The sequence below is a fragment of the Schistocerca americana genome, chromosome 4 (genome assembly GCF_021461395.2).
Source record: "Schistocerca americana isolate TAMUIC-IGC-003095 chromosome 4, iqSchAmer2.1, whole genome shotgun sequence".
Classification (NCBI taxonomy): Eukaryota; Metazoa; Arthropoda; class Insecta; order Orthoptera; family Acrididae; genus Schistocerca; species Schistocerca americana.
The window spans coordinates 451,667,736-451,686,164 of NC_060122.1; the positions used below are offsets into that span (position 1 = coordinate 451,667,736).

An 18,429-nucleotide genomic window follows, 5' to 3' on the forward strand; every position below is an offset into this window, starting at 1 on the left:
AAGAATTTCTGAATGACAATTCCTTCTACTCCATAGAGGAATTTTTAGATATAAATTGAGAAAAAAAAATTAAAAATAATAAAGAAAAAATAAAAAAATAAAAAAGTTGTTATGTTAACTTAATTATGTTGTTAAATTAACTTAATTATGTCATGTATTGGAAAATTTGACTCGTTCCACATCATTACGAAATATCGTATTCATGATCCACGGAACTAGTATTAATCTAATCTAATCTCTAATCTAATCTGTTGTGCAAGATACATATACCTCTTGCTGCATATGTAAAGTCTTCTACAATACTCACAACAGTTCATCTAAGACATGGATTTCACGAAATGGAATGTAAGTGCTCGTTCTCGCATGCTCACATCCGAGCAGAGAGATGAAACTGAAAATGCAGGTATGCTGAGTATTATGTGTGATGTATCACCCCGCCCACTAATTTGGTGGGAAGCAATAGAAACACTTTTAAAGGGCTATATTCTGAGGGAAACTCAGATCTGCAGGCTCTTACGCGTTTGGGATAATGTGATCAGCTGATATGTATTTTGGTATTGTACCCTGGTTCAAATGGCTCTGAGCACTATGGGACTTAACTACTGTGGTCATCAGTCCCCTAGAACTTAGAACTGCTTAAACCTAACTAACCTAAGGACATCACACACATCCATGCCCGAGGCAGGATTCGAACCTGCGACCGTAGCGGTCACGCGGTTCCAGACTGTAGCGCCTATAACCGCACGGCCACTCCGGCCGGCTATTGCACCCTGGGTCAGCCTTTCCGACATATCTCGAAAACACATCTCAGATCATCTCGGTTTGCGTGTGGGAGAATGGGAAAGATCTTGTTCAACATTCTGGTATTTATCCCAGTGACATTTAAGTACCCCATCCTTCTGAGAAGGACAGGATAGCTTTTGTGAGTCTAGAATAACTAACAGCTGAATGCTCTGTTTTCTGGGGAAAAACCGACAAGAAATAATAGCTGTGTTATTATTGGACGCTGCTGTTGAAAGGCTTCCCTGTTTGTTGACAACAGGAAGGATAGAGAGCTGTGTCCAAAATATAGCAGGAACAACATTGTTTGTGAAAATGAGTAATAAAGTTTTTTATTTATGAATGGAGAGGCGAGATGGTTGCATACCACATGCAAGTCTTCGAAAATATAAAGTTGCTTGCCCCCTGCCGCCCGAAGTGGCCGTGCGGTTAAAGGCGCTGCAGTCTGGAACCGCAAGACCGCTACGGTCGCAGGTTCGAATCCTGCCTCGGGCATGGATGTTTGTGATGTCCTTAGGTTAGTTAGGTTTAACTAGTTCTAAGTTCTAGGGGACTAATGACCTCAGCAGTTGAGTCCCATAGTGCTCAGAGCCATTTGAACCATTTTTTGCTTGCCCCCTGCAAGTTTGCATCTGAATTCCAGACAGGCAGTAGCTGAGAGAAGAAGAAACTGGAGTCCATAAGAGAATCCTGTATTAGTCAGAATTTAAACGATCTTTTGAAGACCTGTGATAGAAATAAAGCAGTAAGGATAGATAACATTTCATTGGAATTTCTAAAATCATTAGAGGAAAAGGCCACCAAACAGCTATTCATGTTGGAGTATAGAATCTTTGTGACTGGTGGTGTACCATCAGGCTTTCAAAGTAATATCAACCACACCATTCCGAAGACAGCTAGGGGAGACAGTTGTGAAAACTATCGCACAGTTAGGTTAACATCTCAGGCAAACACACTGCTGACAGGATTAATATACAGAAGAAAGGAGAAAGAAAATTGACGATCTGTGGCGACATGATTTCGATATGTAGGACAAGTTACATTTACACATAAGCATCTGTCAGGAACATGACACAGTTGTGCAAGTAACTATATAACAGTAATTGAAAAATTCGATTTCACTGAGGGTTGCTGATGATTCATTAAAAATTACAGCTTTGGATATAGACATTTCAAAACCAGGATGACATAAGTTAGGAACATATATATTGTGTCTCTTATTAATACCCACTAATAGGTTTCTGGATACTTTTGATAGGTGAGTGTTAAGAGTGCCTGTGTCTATTTCGTCAACATATTGGAGTTCTATCTACTCAGATGTGAATATGTACCCATGTTCAGTCCAGTAACTGGGTGGGAACCAGTAGGTATGCTTTTACAGGTTGGTATTCTGAGCAGGAATTTTGTTTATGAAGGAAAATAACTTTCAGGGAAGATGAAATGTTTGATTTCGACAAATTAGGAAAGGTATTACCTCTGTCTCTGCTTCAGGTGCTGTTTGCGAGAAAGCTTTCAGCATAACCCACAGTTCTCAGAGAACTCACTTATGGTTGTGTGATTTTATGTGGGGAGTCGCTTAGAATACAGTGCTCGCTTCAAGGCGTAAGAAATAGTACAAAACTACAATTGACTGACCACTGGTCTCAGAAACCTTGTCTGCGACTTGGGATTGAATGTGATGAATTACATGACACAGTTGCGTTGGATCTTATGGGGACGTCTGACCAGCGTGGGGTCCGATGAGGCGGCTGTGACATGTCACTGGATGGCAGGCCGCGACAGACGAGAGGCCTCGCAACGAGGATACACAATCACGAAATAAATTACTATTAACAATTCCGCCTGTCGTCGCTATATCACGCATGCTTGCGGCTGCATGATGCTTCCGCGTGATGCTTTCGCGCGATGCAATAGTTCACACGATCACCGCTAATCTAGAAATCCGGTTTTCGAGTCTGATACTGCCCACTACTTTCATAAAAAAATACCGTATATTATGTATTTCCCACGTTTCTGCTGGCTAGAATGCGACTTGTGACTCGTAAAGTATTTTCATTCCCCAGTGCTGTTTCTACATCACTCCTGTACACAGAGAACAGGAAAATACTTGATCCGTCTCATCCTTTGTTACAGCAGTGTTGCCTGGATACTTGACTCACCTAAATTCTGTAAAGCCCTCCAAATCCTTGAACGCCATGAGCTCCATCTCGCTTTCCGTATCCGTCTCCTGTCCCCCATGAGGATCTTCTATGACTTCATTCCTTCCCCAAATCTCCTCCTTTTCCTTGAACAGATCTGTATGCTCTACATCAACCTCCTCCTCAGTCACCATCACCTCCTGGTGTTTCCTCTCTTCTCCATTCTCCACCTGCTGCTGTGCCGCTACCAACGTGTCCCACCCTCTCTTCATATCCAAATCCTCCACCTCCTCTCCCAAAGAAACTTCCAGCATTTCCCCATCCTGGATGATGTGCTTCACCCAAATATTTATTCCTCCTTCCAAGTCTATCCTCCTCTTCCTCTCCCCTCCTCCGCAGGGCTCCCTCTCCTTCCCCTCCTCCTCAGCTGTGTCCATCCTCCTACCCCCTTATCCATCTCACTTCCCCTTTCCCAGTCCTGGCTCTCCATCCTGGACAGCTTCCTCACAACCTTACCCATCTCCTGCCCACTGGTGTCCTACCACCTTCCCCCTCCACCCCTTCCCGCCCCTCCTCCTCTGCTGACCGCCATCACTATTTCCTCTCTCCCTCCTCTCTGATCTCCCCTCCCTTTTCAGATCCTTCCAATTGTAATCCAGTTACTCTGTTTCGTGTATATGTGCTCTCCGTGTATGTTACATAAGTGCAGTGTGTTTTTAGTGTCGTCACCTCGTGTAGTTTCCATATTTTGAACACAGTCTTTAAGTGTGCTCTGCATGTCACTAGTGTTTATGTGCTAGGTCATAGTCGAGTGCCATTTTGATAAATGTGCATTGTCAAACTACCCCTTCTCTGTACATTTCAACTCCAGTTGTTTCCCTTCTCATGTGTAAATGTCATCTTTTATACCAACATTTTATGTATGTTCTCTTGTGATATTTTATACAGTATCTTGGCTGAAGAGCTGCGAATTGTGCTGCTGCCAGTCCACCCCTGGGTAAAGGGTACGAAATAACAATGAAGAAAAAAAAGTAGCAACTCTGGGCCAATGGGTCGCTGTCCTAATATTATTACTTATCCTTATGTCTCTCCTAGCAGCTATTCACTTGTAAATCGGCAGGAGGCTACTCGCCTGCACTAATGAGATAGTCTACTGTCCCGTTATCGCCTGTCGTTATGTCCTTCCCAGCAGATATTCACTTGTAGACCAGCAGGAGGCTACTCCACTGCATTCAGTGACAGGAAACTGCCTTATTATCATGCGTCCTTTCACAGTGCTTCCATTGGTTCCTGTCAATTCCCAGGGTGGGTGCCTTCTGGTGGCAGAATTGTAAACTAAGCCAGTCAACCTCCACATGTCAAGGTGAACACACACGGAACATGTTCCACCAATGTTTAGCAGCGTAATTACGGTGGTGAGTGCTTTACGTTTACGTTGACGCCAATTTTGTGCCAGTATTGCATTCACAATCGAGAAAAAGCAATCTATTTCCATAGTTAATCATTTTTTTCCGAAGTATTTTGCAACACTTACACCTTCCAAAACTAATTAAACAGCAGAGAATGATTAGTTTTCCCAGCCAAATGAAGAGACCTGTCTCCCATAAACTAATTAAATGACGAATTTGCAAACTGAGTTGTGTATATAAACAATATATTCTCTGCAATGTAATTAATGTCGATATCAATTTAATTTCATGAAATCCTTCCAGTCCAACACATCAGCACAGTTTGAGCGATTTTTCCCCTCCAATTTTTTTCCAGGAGGTGAAGAAAAAATGCAAGATATCATGTGTGCAACATTGGTATGTATACACCACGGACATTGGTGCAGGGAGGGCCCACCACCTTGAATAACATGGAAGTGGGTTAGGATACCCCTTATACCACTATCAATACCAGTTCTACAAGTACATTCCTCCATGCCTTCTTTACCCATTTTTCGTAACCAGTACACTCAGTTCACAAAACTTGATGCATATGTAATGTCATTTTGACCTCACATGCAATATCGAAGGCAACAGGAACTACTACCGAATTTTGTTAGTGTTTGTGTGGATGCCTGTGAGTCGCAATTTGGAATTTGTAGTCAATAGTTTTTGTATAAGTTGTGCATCATGAAAGTATGCCATTTCAAGACAAATGCATATAGAAAATTTATAATAATTCTTGGTATAATTTGATACAATTAAACATCACATAATGATATATTGGCAGTTAAAGCTTTCATGAGATCAATACTACAACATGAAGTCTTTGCATTTATGAAAGACTATGGAACTTTTTTATTAATTAAACAGATGTGTGTTCTGTAATATTTCAGTTTTATATATATATATATATATATATATATATATATATATATATATATATATATATATATATATATATTCAGTAATTTAAAAATTGAGCATCAAACACAAAAGCGAGTAAATATTCAAACTCCATTGCTCATCTGGAGATACAAATTGCCACTAAGAATAAAAAGTAAGAAAAAGACTGACACATTTACGAAAGATTTTAGAGGTAACTTAGTCTCACCTATCTATAAAGTAAGATGTAAACGAAAATTTATGATCTATGTCAATTAGGACACTTCTTTACCAAACGAGAATGTCTTCAATTAAAGTACATCTTGACCCACCAACATGACCTTCTTTGTCATTTTGTTACAACAAATTGTACCAATACCAACATGTTTTGTGTGATCTTCAGCGTGCTGCTGTTTTGAAACAGCATTTATTCATCCCAGAAGAGCTACCTCTTTAATCTGTCTGCTAGAATGGCTGTTCACTCTTTTGGTTACAGAACAACTACTAAAACAAGTTTTCAAAGTTTCTAAAATTAACCTTACATTATTGAGACACCTCAATGAAATATAATAATATAGATAATAATAATTTTACTATTGTTAGGCCATTACAGCAATAGACAACATCACACACATAATGTAATGCAGTTGATAATTTAAAAGCATTAATGGGCTGATTGTTAACACTAGTGTTATGTTGCAGTTTATATACACAATGTGATCAAAATTATCCAGACACCCCCAAAAACATAGGTTTGATATTAGGTGAATTGTACTGCCACCTACTGCCAGATACTCCATATCAGTGAACTCAGTAGTCATTAGACATCGTAGGAGAGCAAAATGGGGCGCTCCATGGAACTCGCAGACTTCAAACATGGTCAGATGATTAGGTGTTACTTGAATCATATGTCTGCACACGAGATTTCCACACTCCTAAAAATCCCTAGGTCCACTGTTTCTTATGTGATAGTGGCGTGGAAAAGTGAAGGTAAACATACAGCACATAAGCATACAGACCAACCTCATCTGTTGGGTAAAAGAGACCGCCAACAGTTGAAGAGGGTCGTAAAGTGTAAGAGGCAGACATCTATCCAGACCATCACACAGGATTTCCAAACTGTATCAGGATCTACTGCAAGTACTATGACAGTTAGGTGGGAGATGAGAAAACGGATTTCATGGTCGAGCAGCTGCTCATAAGCCACACATCACGCCAGTAAATGCCAAACGACGCTTTGCTTGGTGTAAGAAGCGTAAACATTGGACGATTGAAAAGTCTAAAAACGTTGTGAGGAGTGACAAATCATGGTACGCAATGTGGCGATCCGATGGTAGGGTGTGGATATGGCGAATGCCTGGTCAATGTCATCTGCCAGCGTGTGTAGTGCTGATAATAAAATTTGGAGGCGGTGATGTTACGGTGTGGTCATATTTTCCATGGAGGCGGCTTGCACCCCTTGTGTCACTATCATAGCACAGGCCTGCATTGATGTTTTAAGCACCTTCTTGCTTCCCAGTGTTGAAGAGCAATTCAGCGATGGCGATTGCATATTTCACCAAGATCGAGCACCTGTTCATAATGCACAGCCTGTGGCAGAGTGGTTACACGACAATAACATCTCTATAATGGACTGGCCTGCACAGAATCCTGACCTGAATCCTATAGAACACCTTTAGGATGTTTTGGAACGCCGACTTCGTGCCAGGCCTCACCGACCGACACCGATACCTCTCCTCAACGCAGCACTCTGTGAAGAAAGGGGTGCCATTCCCCAAGAAACCTTCCACCATCTGATTGAATGTATGCCTGCGAGAGTGGAAGCTGTCATCAAGGCTATTCCAGCATTACCGATGGAGAGCATTACAAACTTGTAAGTCATTTTCAGCCAGGTGTCCAGATACTTTTGATCACATGGTATACATCTTTATTTCATACAATGGGTTGGCAATTAAACAGTCACACAGTGTTTGTTTGAATACTTGTTCTGGTAAATCTTGTACAATTTGTGGGAGCTTAGTAAATAATTTGTGCCCCATGCGTTCATAGCTGTCATAGCTGTCTCACAGTATACATTGAGCTATAGCTTTCTATGTTTGAATAGGGCACATTTTCTCTGCATTTTTGCTTCTGGTAACTTCTTTATACAAACTAAAACATAATATATATGTAAGTTTATTACTGTCAAGATTTTTTGTTCACTGAAGAAAGGTTTACACTCTGCCTCATAAGAAGAATCAGTAGTTACCCCAACAGCCTTCTTCTGCTGTATTAAGACATCATGTACACAACAAGAGTTTCCCCACAAATAACACCATATTGGTATATGCATGATACCAATATGTTCCAAATTGCTGCATGCAAAAATGGGATTTTTCATGGAGTCATATTTTGAGTTCTATTGGTCACAGAGATAAGGGTGTAACACCACCAGCCGTTATCTAATTGGCAATCGCCAATAATGTTAACCTTCTGTGAAGGGTTTTAACCTGACCATGGCTGTACCTAATGACAAAAAATCGGACAACAATTTCGTAGCCATGAAGTAAGTGAAACAGTAACAACAGTTAAAGAAATGGGTTTTGAAGTTACATTCAACTAATAAGAAAATAAACTATAATTATACTTCCAAGTGGTCGCCAGCCTAAATAGGCAATGCAGTATCAACATATATAGTGAAGCATAAATAACTTCACCTAAGAAAACGAACTTCACTTGATACTCTTAACTAATCTCTTCCAACACAGTTAACAACTTGCCCTAGCAAACAACACAACAGCTAACCCTTATGCAAAACATAGAATGGCCAACAAATGCAGTGGCACACACTGTCTCACAATAACAGTTGCTGTTGGCAAAAAAGTACTATACAATATAAGGAAAAAATGCAGAAGGACATATGAACCTGCTAACAAAGTCTGGATGGTAATAGAATGTACTACTATTATTTTAACTATCACAAAAAATATCATGATTTAAAACTGTACTGATTACTATGAGCTTCAGAAATTTGCACATGAAGTTACTCCAATATTTAAAAAAAGTTTTGGTATTGAATAAATGATTACTACACTTGGTCAAAAAGAGCCTTTACTTTCATTATCATATAAGTTAAGTATCTTATGGGGTCCCTTAAACTGGTATGTTTTGAAGAACAATCATCAACTGTAAATAATAACACACAAAATTAAGAAAATAGCAATACCTTTAGTAACAACTTTAAGTATAATGAATAATGTAAAATTAGTTCAACAGGTAACAAGGGGCCCTAACGACTAGTCTCTCATTGCACTTCAAGTCAAACTGGCTTTGTAAATGAGTATCCAACTTGAAAATCTACTTTAAAACAACATATACAAAAAACAATTACAAGTTTACAAACTTGTTCAAAGTGAAGTAGTACTGCTGTCTTTTTATAACTTTTACTTATTTTTTTCTTATTGGTTATTTTAATGGTAGCTTTTTATTTAATATAAAGCTTTCTTTATGAACACACTTAGGGAAATTTTAAGATGAAAAATTATGTGAAGTAAATCATTTACTACTGCACAGAAAACAAACAAATTTCATACACCACAAAGTTCATAAAAACTGCAAAATGTTTTACTCCCAAAATTGTTAGTTTAATAAAAACAGGACAATCGGAATTAATTCACTTGGAAAGGACCCAGTCTAGGAATGTGGCTGGGGATAATTAGATAATAATAATTAGAAACTCGACAAAAAGTTATACAATTCGTAGCACCTGGTCCATTGGGTGTTAGTGGCAAGAAACAATCAATGCCTTCTCTGCACGATAGCAATGGAGATACCATCGAAGACAGTGCTGCCAAAGCAGAGTTACGAGACACAGGCTTCCGAAATGCCTTCACAAAAGAAAGCGAAGTAAATATTCCAGAATTCTAATCTAGAACAGCTGCCAACATGAGTAACGTGGAAGTAAATATCCTTGCAGTAGGGAAGCAACTTAAATCAACCAATTAGGTTCCTTTTGGAGTATGCTGATGCATTAGCTCCATACTTAACAATCATATACAACCATTCGCTCGACGAAAGACCCGTACCCAAAGACTGGAAAGTTGTACAGGTCACACAAACATTCAAGAAAGGTAGTAGGAGTAATCCACTAAATTACAGGTCCATATCGTTAACGTCGATATGCAGCAGGATCTTAGAACATATATTGTGTTTGAACATATTGAATTACCTCGAAGAAAACGGTCTATTCACACACAGTCAACATCGGGTTGGAAAACATCGTTCCTGTGAAACACAACTAGTTCTTTATCCACATGAAGTGCCAAGTGCTATTGACGAGGGATTTCAGATCGATTCCGTATTTCTTGATTTCCAGGAGGCTTTTGACACTGTACCACACAAGCAGCTCATAGTGAAATTGCGTGCTTATGGAATATTATCTCAGTTATGTGACTGGATCTGTGATTTCCTGTCAGAGACGTCACAGTTCGTTATAACTGACAAAAAGTCATCGAGTAAAACAGAAGTGATTTCTGGCGTTACCCCATGGTATTGTTAGAGGCCCTTTACTGTTCCTTATCTTTATAAACGATTTGGGAGACAATCCGAGCAGCCTTCTTCGGTTGTTTGCAGATGACGTTGTCGTTTATCGGCTAATAAAGTCATCAGAAGATCAGAGCAAACTGCAAAACGATTTAGAAGAAATATCGGAATGGTGCGAAAAGTGGCAGTTGACCCTAAGTAACGAAAAGTGTGAGATCATTCACATGAGTGCTAAAAGGAACGCATTAAACTTCGGTTACACGAAAAATCAGTCTGATATAAAAGCCATAAATTCAACTAAATACCTAGGTATTACAATTACGAACAATTTAAATTGGAAGGAACACACAGAAAATGTTATGGGGAAGGCTAACCAAAGACTGCATTTTATTTTCAGGACACTAAGGAGACTGCCTACACTATGCTTGTCCGTCCACTTTTAGAATACTGTTGCGCAGTGTGGGATCCTTACCACATAGGACTGACTGAGTACATCGAAAAAGTTCAAAGAAAGGCAACACGTTTTCTATTATCTCGAAATATGGGAGAGAGTGTCACAGAAATGATACAGGATTTGGGATGGACATCATTAAAAGAAAGCCGTTTTTCGTTCCGACGGAATCTTCTCACGAAATTCCAATCACCAACTTTCTCCTCCAAATGCGAAAATATTTTGTTGACACCGACTTACATAGGGAGGAACGATCACCAAGATAAAATAAGGGAAATCAGAGCTCATACGGAAAGATATAGGTGTTCATTCTTCCCGCGCACTATACGAGATTGGAATAATAGAGAATTGTGAAGGTGGTTTGATGAACCCTCTGCCAGCCACTTAAATGTGATTTACAGAGTATCCATGTAAATGTAGATGTATATATTTAGATAATAATTCTGCTGAAGGTGATGGCACTTGTAGCAAATTACAGTGGCTATAAACTTGACAGTAAAGCAACCATGGTTCTTGATGTTAGCCACATCCTGATATAACTCTTCTTGGCATAATAAATTTAACCAAACTGGGCCAATGACAATTCCATGGTCGATGGGCCAATTTACGTTTTATCATAGGCTAATTTACATGCTCATGAGCGCTTCTCACCTTAATTTATACATCTAAATTAACCACTATATCTGACCAACGCTGTCACTGACCACTCACTATCACAGTCAGAACTCGAATATCACTCGTCACAGAGGAATCGAGCACCTTGCACGCCAAGTCCACCTCTTCCAGTCCCACCAAACTACTTCCACAGAGGTAGGGTTTTACGACTGGTTTTACATTTGGCTCCCCTGCTTATGGGTCAATAAAATATACAGAGTTTTTACAAATTATTACATTCACAGAGTACCACATATAAAACCAATGGTATAGTTACAGTATAATTTCTTAAAACATAGTGGATTCCTTAACACGCCAAAATAATCAACACAATTATTACATATTTACACAACCAAAGATCTAGACTATGCAGATACACTAGTGTACAATGTCAGCAGAGAACTTATACTGAATATACAGGGTGTTTCAAAAATGACCGGTATATTTGAAACGGCAATAAAAACTAAACGAGCAGCGATAGAAATACACCGTTTGTTGCAATATGCTTGGGACAACAGTACATTTTCAGGCGGACAAACTTTCGAAATTACAGTAGTTACAATTTTCAACAACAGATGGCGCTGCAAGTGATGTGAAAGATATAGAAGACAACGCAATCTGTGGGTGCGCCATTCTGTACGTCGTCTTTCTGCTGTAAGCGTGTGCTGTTCACAACGTGCAAGTGTGCTGTAGACAACATGGTTTATTCCTTAGAACAGAGGATTTTTCTGGTGTTGGAATTCCACCGCCTAGAACACAGTGTTGTTGCAACAAGACGAAGTTTTCAATGGAGGTTTAATGTAACCAAAGGACCGAAAAGCGATACAATAAAGGATCTGTTTGAAAAATTTCAACGGACTGGGAACGTGACGGATGAACGTGCTGGAAAGGTAGGGCGACCGCGTACGACAACCACAGAGGGCAACGCGCAGCTAGTGCAGCAGGTGATCCAACAGCGGCCTCGGGTTTCCGTTCGCCGTGTTGCAGCTGCGGTCCAAATGACGCCAACGTCCACGTATCGTCTCATGCGCCAGAGTTTACACCTCTATCCACACAAAATTCAAACGCGGCAACCCCTCAGCACCGCTACCATTGCTGCACGAGAGACATTCGCTAACGTATAGTGCACAGCATTGATGACGGCAATATGCATGTGGGCAGCATTTGGTTTACTGACGAAGCTTATTTTTACCTGGACGGCTTCGTCAATAAACAGAACTGGCGCATATGGGGAACCGAAAAGCCCCATGTTGCAGTCCCATCGTCCCTGCATCCTCAAAAAGTACTGGTCTGGGCCGCCATTTCTTCCAAAGGAATCATTGGCCCATTTTTCAGATCCGAAACGATTACTGCATCACGCTATCTGGACATTCTTCGTGAATTTGTGGCGGTACAAACTGCCTTAGACGACACTGCGAACACCTCGTGGTTTATGCAAGATGGTGCCCGGCCACATCGCACGGCCGACGTCTTTAATTTCCTGAATGAATATTTCGATGATCGTGTGATTGCTTTGGGCTATCCAAAACATACAGGAGGCGGCGTGGATTGGCCTCCCTATTCGCCAGACATGAACCCCTGTGACTTCTTTCTGTGGGGACACTTGAAAGACCAGGTGTACCGCCAGAATCCAGAAACAATTGAACAGCTGAAGCAGTACATCTCATCTGCATGTGAAGCCATTCCGCCAGACACGTTGTCAAAGGTTTCGGGTAATTTCATTCAGAGACTACGCCATATTATTGCTACGCATGGTGGATATGTGGAAAATATCGTACTATAGAGTTTCCCAGACCGCAGAGCTATCTGTTGTTGAAAATTGCAACTACTGTATTTTCGAAAGTTTGTCTGCCTGAAAATGTACTGTTGTCCCAAGCATATTGCAACAAACGGTGTATTTCTATCGCTGCTCGTTTAGTTTTTATTGCCATTTCAAAAATACCGGTCATTTTTGAAACACCCTGTACATACATGTATCTATTATTGGTGTTACAAGGGGTCAAGTGTTTTGGATAGCCCTTGGTGCAGAGACAATTTGTACACTTGTGGGAAGAACAGGCATACTGTAGCTATCTTCAGTATGGGCTCAAAATTTAACAATACACACTTCCTCCAACCCAAGTAAACTGAGCAAATCGGTTGGTTGTTTTGCATTAGGTGGGTCTAGGGTCGACCTAAGATGCCTTTAAAAAGGCACCATTTATTTATCGAGTTTCTGAGTAAACCCCAAAAAACTATAATTTTGTAGTGCCAAAGGACCAATTGTGGGGATGGCCACTTCTATAATTTTGATCCATGACAAATCGACAAAATTTTTACTGTATGTTCTTAAGATGATAATCTTAGAGAACTTATAATTTTTTTCGTTACAATTATCTGTTAATGAGATTTAGAAGTTCAAAGTTACCATACAAATGCAGAAAGTTGCAGAAACCGGCTTTTAGACTTTCTGTGTGGGCCTCAATTATCTGAATAACTAGCTAAAGAAAATGGTTCAAATTTTAACTATGCACTCTTCAGACATTTATCTAAGACTGCCATTTTCCCGTTTTCGAAAATCTGTATCTGTTATCCAGATACACTTGAAAACCCACTATTTTTGGCTACCAGAAGTACAGATTGTGGGGGTGGCCACTTCTTTACTTTCCATTCATAGTAAATCGTCGAAATTTTTACCATATGTTTCTAAGATGATGTTCTCAATGAACCTTGAAACTTTTCTCAATGTCATTATCTGTTACCAACATTCAGAGCTTCAGAGTTACTGTACGTATGCACATGAAGTATGTACATACTATCCAGTCTAAAGCTTGAATGCAGTTTTAAATAATGTAGTGAATACATAGCAAGGGTTCTGTGGCCATCCCAATGGTTCTGACGTCAGCAAACTGTATTTTAGTTGTCATTTTTCATCAATAAAACTTGATGACACATGGTCTCTGTTCGAGAATAATAGATACTTCATGTCTATATAGCCTGCTGTCTTGGACTGGAAATTACTAGATGGCACCATCGGGCGGCAAAGGCACTTTACAAAAAGCTATTTTGTCACACAAATTCTATGTACTTGCAAATCAAACACCTCATTTTTTGGTGTATTGTTGGTGTAGCTTAAAAATGTGCTTTTGTATGAAAAGTAGTGCACAGTGATCTTGCATTGGATGGGAGACAGTTTTGTGTTAACCAAATGTTACATATACTTGCTTGTTGTTTATATGTGTCAAATTATGTAAATATGTTTAAATATATAAATAAACTGCCATAACTTTGCTGACCTACATAATTCCTTTTATATAAGCAGCACCCACTGCTGTAACAAGGAAAAAAGCGGTATTAGCTGAAAATGCTCCTGTCAGAACACAAAATAGACGAATATGCTCGTCTTTAAAAGACTCTGACAGAAGAGTGGGGAACCAGCAGCCTCAGTCCTCATACTACCTTCCTCACCAATAATTTTGTCGACTGAATATTTCTCACTTTTTGTGCCAAAATAGAGTAGTAAAGAAACTGTTGCAGTGGAAGATAGAGCAGACAGTGCCAATGAGAGAGAAAGAGAGAGGAGACTGTGATGGTGAGAGAGAGAAAGTGGCAGTGAAAGAGAAAGAAAGATGTATAAAGACAACAGTCAGAGAAAGTCAGTGATGATCAGTGAGAGAGAGCGGTAGTAAACGGGAAGAGAGTTGGTTGGAAATAGTAGCAGTGGGTGCAAAAGAGAGAGAGGAGACAGTGAAAATGAGAAGGTGAGATGAGTGGAGACCTTATATAGGTTTGAGGGGTCTGGACACCAGGTGCCCCCCTTCCCCCCAGGCGATCTGTAACACATAAAAAAATACCGACCTTGCTTCATCCCCTATACTCACATGTTAAAGTATCCTGGTCAGTGGGTCAAAACCACAAGTAAACCATATCCAAGGACATTAGTGGAAAAGCGACATTGGTGGTTGAAGAGAAAGATAGGAAGCTGTAAGCAGAACAAAGGAGACAGTGACCATGGGAGAGAAAAAGAATGAGACAAGGACAACAGCAGTGAGACAGAGAGACAGTGAAAATAGCAGAGAAGGAGACAAATGGTAAATAAGGGTGAAAGAAAAGGATGAAGACAATGAGAGTGGGAGAGATAGACAGGAGAAAATGCCAATGGGAGAAAAAGAAAACAGAGACATGTATAGATAGTGGTAGTGAGAGAAAAATGTTAGGTGTGAGGGCTTCACTACACAGAGAGCCTGGAGAAAGAGTTTTAGAATTTTGTGTGTTAAAAGAGTGAGAGGACACAAGTGGAAAGGAGACTATAGTGGTTGAAGAGAAAGAGAAGAGGTTGTGAGCAGAACAAAAGAGACATGTTTGCACGTCAAAATTGTTGGTGAGGAAGACAGAATGAGAATTGAGGCAGCTGGTTCCCCACTTTCCTGTCAGTGTCTTTTAAAGAGAAACTTTATTCATCATTGTTTATGCTCTGGCTGGAGCGTTTTCCAAATGGTGATATTATGCTTTGAAAAAACGAAAAATATGCTGTTCTAAAGTTTATTTCAAGCACACGACCCATAAGCCACCTAAACAGGTAAATTGCTTGTGACAACTTACCACTGATATATAGTACATGTTGACCCCGAGATAGTTTATCATTTAAATATACTATCAAAAACTTAGCATATTTTCTGTCAGATGACAGAATCTTGTCTTTTAGTCTAAAAAACCAGTTGCTGTGTTTTGTTTTCATTCAACAAGAATCTATTTCTTTTTAAACCAGTAAAATACTTCAGCAATTGTCTTTGCAACATAAGTTTTGAGACTACTTAAGTCATTAGTACTGAGAAGAAAAGTAATATTATCTGCATAGTGCAGTGCACTGCTTTTAATAAATGATAACAGGTCACTAATCATTCCTATGAATAAGAAAGGGCCCAGTTCAGATTCCTGTGGAATACCTACCTTACTTTACTCTATACAGACCATTTCTTTACAGACATAAACAATTTGCATATGGTTCTGTGGATAAGATTTTAATAGTTTAAGGCTGCCATCTCTGAGCCACAGAAGTGCATTTTTTTCTACACAGCAAAAGACTTTTGCTTGCATCACAGAAAGTGACTTGAGCGAAGCCTTTGTTCTTCTCAAACACTTGAAGTAGGTATTTGACTACAGACTCTACCGTATCAATATTAGACAATTTTTCCATAAGGCCAAATTGTGCTCCTGTAATTATTCCATATTTTCAAAGTAAACATAAAACTGTTGGTAAATAAGACCTTCAAATTCTTTAGAAAAAGCTGGGACTATGTAATTTGGCCCATAACTTGAAGGCGACTCTATATCTCTCTTTTTATGTATTGTAACTATCCTTGACACCTTAAGCTCATCAAGAAAGTATTCCTCAGATACACACTTGTTTATACAATACATCACAGGGTACAAAATAAATCGATTGCTTTCTTTAGCATGTTGCAAGAAGTGTCATATATATCAATATTATCTGATGATTTCAACTGTTTTATTATTCTTAGAACGAAACTAGGTGAGACTCTGGGGAATGTAAACGCACTTGTATTTGTTAATGATTTTTTTTGAAAGTAACTACGGAATAGCGTTTTCTACTTCTTCGATTGATTCAATAAAATATCATTGAACTTTTGGGGACAGATATTAATTTTTTGTTACTCGCACTTTTGGCGGCACCATTTATCAGTTTCCAAGCAGCTTTGTCGGAATCCTAATACTGCTGCTATTGTCTGCCTTTTTGGATTCCACGATGACTTTTTATATTCATTCGTATATGCAACGTGGGCTAATCTGGCATGATCAGTCTTCAAACAGCAACGTAACTTGATGTTTCAGATTTGTCAGTTATTTAGTGTCCATGGGTTGGAAAAACAGTTAATAAAGCCTTTTCATTGAATCTCGGAATTAGTTCTAGCACACACTTTAATCTCTCCCTCATCTGCAGCCCAGTCCACATGAATACAGAATTTTACGCGTTAATAAACTACATATGTTAAAGTATCCTGCAGTAAAGAAATAGCGTAACCTTCAGTTCTCTCTAATTGAGGCGAATGTTATTGTTTTGAAAGTCATTTTCGTCTCACGTGTGAACCAAACGGTCACGAAAGTCGATAGACAGCTCTTTGCGCCTTCGATACAGCAGGTGACGTTAAAATGATGTCACATTGTCACGTAAGCGTGCATCTGCAGATCAGAGCAATAAAGCAAGAAGCTGAGGATAAAGCTGTTTTGCAACAACCTGTTTCAGCGCCTCTCTTCATCTGTTTACCCCCACCACCTGAATTTTTATAGACAGACCGTAGGTGTGACGTTATACAAGGAACAAGGAAGGAGGAAAACAGAATTAAGAGTAAATGTGTGAAGATCGTTAGAGCGTCATATGTCTTATCGCCGACACGAAAAGCTGCGTCTGCTTGTCTTTATAATGCGTTTTGCGTGTTCGTCGCTGTTCGCAGCTATGTTTTTGTCATGCACGTGAGCCGGGCGAATTCATTGCTTTCGTAGTGTCAAACTGTCAGACATCTGATTGGCACAACACCGGATGTAAAATACAGAAAACTCAGAATTGATGGCGCCTGAAAATTGTTTCTGCTCTACTTGTTGAGAAAGAGATGTGAAGAGATTCATGTCAAATTATTCATTCATTTTAAGATAATTAATTGCACTACACAGATATGGGAGTTCCAGATCCAGAAACTAAGTTACATAAACTAGATGCAACGATTCGTTTGAAACTCATTGAGAAATTGTTGATTGATGACAACTGGAAGAGACTAGCGGATCTGATGCGAGTTCTTGGGTAAAGTATTAGATATTTTGAATGAAACTTTTGCATGATACTGACGTGCTGTGTTTTTAGCGAATTGTGAAATAACACATTTCATTTCTTGGCCTGTAAAAATAATTTTGGTTTTCTTGTATCGCTTGAGAATGCGTCTGTGGTAAATTCATTAACGATTTCGCATCAATTACTAACTGTAAGCAACGTGTACATTTAGCGGCGTAGAAACAATGTGCAACAGGACATGTCACATGCAGTGTTGTTCAGTTCATTCTTTGTTCGTGCATTGTAGCTGATAATTATCGTGTGAGAGTATTAGGTTCACTATCAAATTTTATATGCAGACAAAGGCAGATGTAACACTTACGTTCGGACTGCATTTACCATATTACATTAGAGTACCTACATGAAGGCTGCAGGTGTATTAATTTATAACAGGATTAAACTTCACTACAACATTGATTGTTACATATTTTGTGTGTGCAGTGTAACACCTGACATTTAGTTTCGTTTTAAGTACTCATTCTGTAGACTGTACTCTATAAGAGTTACAGTTTTATGCGATTTTTAAAATGCTGGATTGCTTTTATACACTTAATTGAGTTACGTTGCTAGTCCCCCCCCACCTCTAACTGAATGCTGTGAACACTTATACTGATCTTTTTAAAAGTAATATCATTTGCCTTTGGCTACTTGTGTGTTTTTTGTCTTCAGCTGCCACTCAGTTCATTTTTCAAAAATTATGTGCTGAAGGGCTTTGTTTTGGAAGGGGATGGGAGATGGCACGAAATTGAG

General features: G+C 39.4%; 1 protein-coding gene across 2 annotated transcripts in view; it reads left to right on the top strand.

The window, feature by feature from the left end:
- The first annotated feature begins 17,030 nt into the window (after positions 1-17,030).
- LOC124612371 (mucosa-associated lymphoid tissue lymphoma translocation protein 1 homolog) overlaps positions 17,031-18,429 on the top strand; it is a 134,887-nt gene continuing 133,488 nt past the window's right edge. Inside the window, exon 1 of one of the 2 annotated variants that reach the window (XM_047140537.1) lies at positions 17,031-17,652. In XM_047140537.1, coding sequence (XP_046996493.1) covers positions 17,528-17,652 — 125 coding nt within the window. In that variant the 5' untranslated portion in view covers positions 17,031-17,527. The remainder of the gene's footprint in view (positions 17,653-18,429) is intronic. The other variant, XM_047140538.1, reaches the window with a different exon arrangement.